Raw genomic sequence first — 7,196 nt, forward strand, 5'->3', positions numbered from 1 at the left:
ATTTTTAATTTAAAAATTACAAAGGGAAATTATAAAGGAAAAAAATGCACCTTTACAGTGGAGACATCTGGCAGTCACCCTCTTAATCAAGTGATGAAACTTAGCATCAGCAACAGAGAGCAACCTGATATTATGTGACTGCTGTGATGCAGTAAGCAGCACACAGCATTGCCTGTGTAACATACCCCAAAAGCTTTTACACTGAATCAATGAAGAGAAAGCCATCAGACAATTAGTCCATAGTCTTGCTACTCAAAAGTGGTCCAAAGACCAGAATCCCATCACCTGGGAGCTTGTTCGAAATATAGAATCTCAGACCCCACTCTGGACAAGTGAGTCATAATTTGCATTTTAAACAGATCCTCAAGGGACTCTGAGGTACAAAGTTTGAGAAGCCCTGAACAAGACAAACCACCCAGACTTTTCAAAAAAAAATCAATGTAATAAAAACAAAAAAAGGCGGGGTTGCGGGGGAGGCGCTGCTCTGGATTTAGAGAGATATAACAACCAAAAGCAATGAGTGAATCTTGATTCAGTCCTGGGTCAGAAGAAAAAAGTTATAAAATACATTTTGGAGGAACAACTGGGAAATTTTGAATATGCCGTTTTTATTAAATGACAATGAATTAATGTGAAGGGTCTTAGATGTGATAATAGCATTTAATTACATAGAATGTTCTTATTCTTAGATACAGGGAGTTCCCTGGTGGTCCAGTGGTTAGGACTCCAGGCTTTCACTGCTGTGGCCCGGGTTCAATCCCTGGTCGGGGAACTGAGATCTCGCAAGGTGAGCGGCACGGCCAAAAACAAACAAAAAAAGAAGATACATGCTGAGATATTTAAGGTCACATGTCTACCAACTCACTTTTAAATGGTTCATAAAAACACATATAGAGGACTTCCCTGGTGGCGCAGTGGTTCAGAATCCGCCTGCCGATGCAGGGGACACGGGTTCGTGCCCCGGTCCGGGAAGATCCCACATGCCACGGAGCGGCTGGGCCCGTGAGCCAAGGCCGCTGAGCCTGCGTGCCCAGAGCCTGTGCACCACAACGGGAGAGGCCACAACAGTGAGAGGCCTGTGTACCGCAAAAAAAAAAAAAAACACAAAAAGAGACAGAAAGCATATGTGGAATAATAACTGGTTACTCTGACAAAGAGTATGTAGGTGTCCATTGTGCTATTTTTTAACTTTTTCTTTAGGTTGAAAATTTTATTAAATAAAAAGTTGGAGGATGGGAAGAATGTTCAATTAGCCCACAAAAGAAATGTAAAGGCTTTGGTAGCAAACAGCATGATTTACACAACCCTGAATCTATCTTAACGCCTGCTTCCAAAGATAAACATTAAGTGTCCAGCAGATATTGGATGAGAGAAAGGAAATTTGTTGAAATCATTTTAGCTGGCAGAAATTCCTAAGGCACTGAGAGCTGCTACAGCCAGTCAGCTGTCAAGTACATACAGAACTACGAATTGAATTTTCATTCAATGAGAGGCAGCAGAGTATAAAGGCAAAAGTTTTGGGGTCAGTCTGACCTTGATTTTATTAGTGGAGTGTCCTAGGGTATATTTAACCTCCCGAAGTCTCAATCACTCTATCCGTAATACAGAAATAAAATAGTATCTTATAGGGTAGTGTAAGGGTTAAATAAGATACAAGATAATGAATATAAAGCTCTTAGGATCATTTAATAAATGTTAACTATAATTTTATCAATAAAGTCAGCTAAAAGGTATTCCATAAAATGAAGATAATGTTTTCACGGACCAGATTCTGACTTTATTCTGAGGATTAAAAGTCTTCCTAGTAGGGGCATTTTCTGATAATTTTAAGTCAACGTGAGAAGGCAGAACAATTTTCTCTTCTCCTTTTTATTTGGTATCTTGAAGAAAAAGCATTCAGTGAGATGATAGGCAGCCTTTCCCCGAGGATAACCCTTCCCCAAGGTAAAAGCATTTTACTTCAACTTAATCTTAGTAAACCCGCATAAAGCACTGAAGATTAGCAAAATAAAGCTATTAAGAATGACTTCAAGAATCAAATTCGATAAAAAGAAGACTTGGAAATAATTTTGTCAAGCTACCTTAAACTCTCTTGACTAGAAAACTTGTGTGAAACCATAATGCTTTCATGGGAGTTTACTGAACAGTTTTCTGGAAGCACCTAGACAAAGAATAAGCATCTATCTTTTTGGCTTAAGTGCACTTGTGCGCAGATGAAATAGGATTGACTTCAATAGATGGATGACAGTCTAACCCAATTATTCTATGAAAGTCGAAAGCAATCTCTCCTAAAGGTTGGCAACTACGGCCAGTGTGCCAAATCCAGCCCACAACTTATTTTCATGAATAGTATTACTGTATTCATTTATGTATTTTCTGTGGCTGTTTTCACTACAACAGCAGAGTAGAAAAGCTGCAACAGAGACGTTATGTCCCACAAAGTCTAAAATACTTATTATCTGGCCTTTTACAGAAAAAAATTGTTGACCCCTGCTCAAGACAAGCAACCCAGGAATCAACAAGACCTGTTCCAGACTCACCTGAGGTGTCGTCTTTCTGTACTGGTCACCTCCATCTATCACATCCCTCATTATTTTTTCCTTGAGAAATTCATACTCTTCTGAACTCAGGTGAATAGACTCTATAGTTTTTCCACAGCCCAAACACTGACCACTGTAATTACAATTAAATGTGTTAAATAATGTCCTGGAAAAGAACTTTTTCTACAATGAATAATTCTAGGACATGAGGAAATTGGAAGGTAGTTTAAAAAAAGAACATTATAACCTTTGCGATCATCATACACATCTCACTTTTTGTAATCCAGATAATGTAACAAAATAATGTGCCAGAAAACCCAAAAGAGTAGATGGCTGGCACCCAGACATAGTTTTTAAAGTCATTCCTAAAACACAACTGGGTCCCAAATCTCTAGGGAAAAACATTTCTGAGGCGTCACACCAGGCTCACAGCACCTACTGAAAGAAACATTTTGAGCACTACAAATTCTCCAAATGCAAAACTGTGACTTTTTTCTTGGCTATCCTAACTAACTTAATTATCCTGTTTCTAAGGTATTCTTAAAATTTTTAAAAATAAGTAACAACAACCTACTAAATCTGAATCGAACAAATTAAAAATAAAACATTGGCTTTTACCTTTGCTGGACTGTGGTGAACTGTCCTTTCCAATGTTCTCCAGGAACACTACAAAAAAGATTGCAAAACCAAATCACCAGAGGGTCAAATCCCTACTGAACAGAAAGATATTCACTGTATTTAAAAAATCCGTAGGAAAGAGCTCTGAGAAGTTCTGGATACTTCCCTAGAATGGTTCAATTAGAATAGTGGTTGCTAATACTGTGATGGGGCTAAGTAACTGATGGTACTCTACTCTGGATCTCCTTCCCTTTGCTTCTCTCGTCATCTGACCCTCATCTTTAACTCGAAATCTGTCTTCACAGGACCTGCCCAGAAAGCAGCCCAGACCTCTAAATCAAAACTCAACTCTAGGGACTTCCCTGGCGGTCCAGAGGTTAAGACTCTGCCCTCCCAATGCAGGGGGCATGGGTCCTGATCCCGCATGGCGCACTGCCCAGACAAAAAAAAAAAATTTTACTCTAACTTTCTCCATAAAGCTGCCAGAGATTGTTCCTGGCCCAGAGTAATTTCTTCTCTTACACTATCATTTTATACACCACTCTGAGATAACTGTCTACTATTGTATTCCCAATTAGGTCGTGAATGCCATTATAATAGATCTTACATCACGGATCATGCACAGTGCTAAGCCTAAAATTGGAGGCATTCAAAACTACTTATTGGTTTATTTGCTCAATCAACTTATCCTTTCTTCTTTCCTCTTACAGATAATACCATCCATTCCTATTGATTCTACTGACTTCTCTCCTTTCCCAGTTCTTAATTCAAGATCTCATCATCCCTCATTCAAACCTACAATTGCCTCCAAACAGATCTCCCTGTTTCAAATCTTAATTCCTCTCTAATCTTATTTTCTCACTGTTTGGCAGTTACTTTTTAAAAAGTACTCCAAGACCAGCACTCTTGATAACATTAAAATCCAAAATCCTTCCCATTCCAAGATTTTCACAACTTAGCTCCTCTGTGGATATTCAATAAATGTGTTAAGAAAGATAATTAAGCATGATTGCTACTTCAAAGCTCTGTAAAGATAATATATAGTAGAAAAGCAAGAGAAAAATAGAGACAAAAGGAATGAATCTGTAGGAAAGAGCCTAAAGCCAATTAGTGGTAAAGAAATAAGAGAACAAAAGACTGAAGCAATAAATCAGCACGCACACAGCCAGTAACATGAATAAAAGCAAAGGGAAAGCAAAGGACAGCCTTGGAGAGAGCACTCAAATGATGGTATGATCAAAAACAGGAAGGATAAAGATTTTCTTCTTTAACACATATCAGGTTTGAGCAGGATTCCTCTCTCCCCTCTAACTATTCAAGCTGGTGAAATGCATAGATTAAACAGAATATATATGTGCACATCATACTAGTCACTAGGTTTCAGAAGAACTTCTGAAAATACTAATATGACCCAAAGACAGCTCCAGTTTTCTTGCTATGAACTCCAGCCACAAGTGCTATTTGAAAATATTCACATCATACTAGACACCTCAGAAAACAAATGATCCTTCTAAAAGGAAAAAAAACATAAAAACAAGTGTTCTATAATTTCCCTTTTATGTGATGAGTAGAGATTAGCACAACTTATTTACGCTGCTACTTTTTTAAAGGGAAAGAAAACTTTGTCTTAAAGGGGAAACAATCTTACTAAGAGACAGAAGAAAGTATAATCTGACTAGAGTAATCCTCAGCAACTAATAAAAAAAAAGAGGAGGCTACTTTTAGGCAACGGTATCAAAATAAAAATATACATATAAACAAAAATCAAAATTACCTTTCAAACCATGTTTTTATACTGTGTGCAAATGACTCCCCAGGATACAGCTGATTATTTCTTAGATACAAAAGAATGTCTTGCAGTTTGTTTGAATACTGATCACCTTTCATGTCTTTTCCAAAATCAAAGAAGGCTTTTAATGTTTCCAACATAGGAACAATATCATGACCTAACAACTCCTGATACAAATTCCAAGCTACATTTACATCTTGATGAAAGAGGGCTCCCTGGATACAGTCATCATAGTTCTTTTTTGAAGGAATCATGACTTTTTTGATGTCTTCTAACAGCAGCAAGGCCTCTCTCCATCTGTCTGTATGGATTAATCCCCGGATGAGAAGAGTGTACGCTCCAGATTCTAAACGCTTGTATCTGTCTTTCATGATTTCATAGACATCAATAATTTCTGATGTCTGCTTATGAGAAACGCAGAGATACAAATACTTGACCAGCAAATCATAGCCTACAATACCATTGTTTTTTGCAGCTACCCAGGCCAGCACAGATTTGGCCACATCGACAGAGCTACGGCATTTAATCATCTGTGAAATGATCCAATTTTCAAAGTTAGCCTTTTCTTTGAAATATTCCTTCAGTTTATCCCACTCCTCTGAATTCAAAGGTTTTGTCGGGAGTTGAAAAATGTTCTTCACAGGTGGCAAGACGTGCTCTTTACTCGGAGGATTCATCTGTGATCTCTTCTTAGCCGCTCCAGCTGCAAACATGTGAGGAGAATCAGCAGAAACTTGCTTACTACTGCCCTCATCTTTTTTCCTGACATATCTGGCTTTGGCAACCAGCAGATTCATTGCTTTGGTATTTTGTGGAGACACCGTTTTAAGAGAAAACCACTTCTCTTGGTTCTTGATGCCATAACAGTCTTTGAGAAAGAGAGAGAGAAAAGAGTGACCTGGGCCTAGCCCAAGGTATGGGTTGCTCTTCCAAAGTTTAGGAAAGCTTCGAATACCAGTTAAATAGAAAGCCATTATGCAGTTAAATCAGCACCAGATTGTGAGAGAGATGTTCAAAAAGCCCCAACTTCTACAGCATAATTAAGGGATTTGAGGGTAGGGGGCGGAGATCGAAGCGCAACTTTCTAAAAGATGATTTTCAGCTTCTCACAGACAAATCAAATGCTTTTGGGGCTAGCAGCAACGAAGCTTAGTTGAGTTCTCTCCATTAAACAAGGATATGGGGACATCCAACCTTGGTCGCAAGTTCCAGGACGAGGGGACCGAGAAGGAATCCTCTGGTGCCTGTTATATTCCAGTCCGCGAACCTGAGGAAAATGCACAAAGAAGACCAGCCAGTTGACTCACGTGGATCACAACTTTCCTTGAAAAGGGACCGGATCCCACGGGAGCCAGGCTGCAGAACGGGCGAAAAGTCGGAAGCCCCCTACCCTAGACCCACCGGCAGCCAGGACAGAGGCGAAAGCCCGAGTCTAGGGGCCGTGGCCGCCAAACTCGTCAAATAAGGAAATGGGAGTGGGGAAGGGGCAGAGAGCTGAGCCGAGCCAGCGATACTAGTAAGGAAGGGAGGTCCACGAGGGCACCACCTACTGTGTACGGATCTATCACAAACGGAAGTTTACTTGATTCAACCACTCACCGCAGCACTCACGTACCATACAACCATAAACGCGGCGGAAACTACCCCGCCCACAATGCACCGCGACGGCGCGGCCGCGGAGGCCTGGCTGAGCCAGAAGCAGGCCTTCCGCCCGGCCTCACGGCAAGAAAAAGGCGACTCTGAATCTTTTACTGGCAGGAGGGGGCACGAGCGGCTGCTGAAGGCGCCTACTACATTCAGGGAGACTTTAGGGCTTCCACATATCCGCCATGAACAATGAAAAGAAACTGTGAAATTAGAAAGCTCGTCCCTCGAACCGGAAGAGCCAAAGGACTTCCGGGATCACGTGGCGCACAAGTGCCAAAGGGCCAAGATGAAATAAAATTTGATGAAAGATGAAATATAATGAAAATAAATTTCAAGATGAAAATATATTTCAAGATGAAAATTAATTTACAGAAAATAAATTTACCTGTATTTGTGCTTTCTCCTCCCCTTCACTCCTTCTGCGCCTTTAAAATACAGCGTGGTGAAGCTGGAAAGCTGCCTTAAGGCGGCTCCCTCTCCGTTTCTTTCACGTCTGCTCTCCCTGCTGTTAGCGTGATCGCCGTATTCTCCGCAGTGGTTACGGTGATCGATTTGGCCGGGTTAGCCGACTTCCGCCCGCGTCCAAGATGGCGATTAAGCGG

At 40.5% G+C, this 7,196-nt stretch overlaps 1 protein-coding gene across 7 annotated transcripts in view; it reads right to left on the reverse strand.

Annotated features, from left to right (window-relative positions):
* The window catches only part of PRORP (protein only RNase P catalytic subunit), a 132,376-nt gene extending 125,258 nt beyond the window's left edge, over nt 1-7,118 (reverse strand). For 3 of the 7 annotated variants that reach the window (XM_079912371.1, XM_079912370.1, XM_079912365.1), the window contains exons 1-3: nt 4,933-6,450; nt 3,159-3,206; nt 2,541-2,673 (exon numbers count right to left, since the gene is read on the reverse strand). In XM_079912371.1, coding sequence (XP_079768497.1) covers nt 2,541-2,673; nt 3,159-3,206; nt 4,933-5,921 — 1,170 coding nt within the window. In that variant the 5' untranslated portion in view covers nt 5,922-6,450. Of the gene's footprint in view, nt 1-2,540; nt 2,674-3,158; nt 3,207-4,932; nt 6,451-6,497; nt 6,520-6,546; nt 6,592-6,979 lie in introns of those variants that run through there. The other 4 variants (XM_079912366.1, XM_079912367.1, XM_079912368.1 and 1 more) reach the window with 4 other exon arrangements.
* Nucleotides 7,119-7,196: the final 78 nt, after the last annotated feature.

Source organism: Stenella coeruleoalba (assembly GCF_951394435.1).
Source record: "Stenella coeruleoalba genome assembly, chromosome: 2".
In the NCBI taxonomy this organism is placed as follows: Eukaryota; Metazoa; Chordata; class Mammalia; order Artiodactyla; family Delphinidae; genus Stenella; species Stenella coeruleoalba.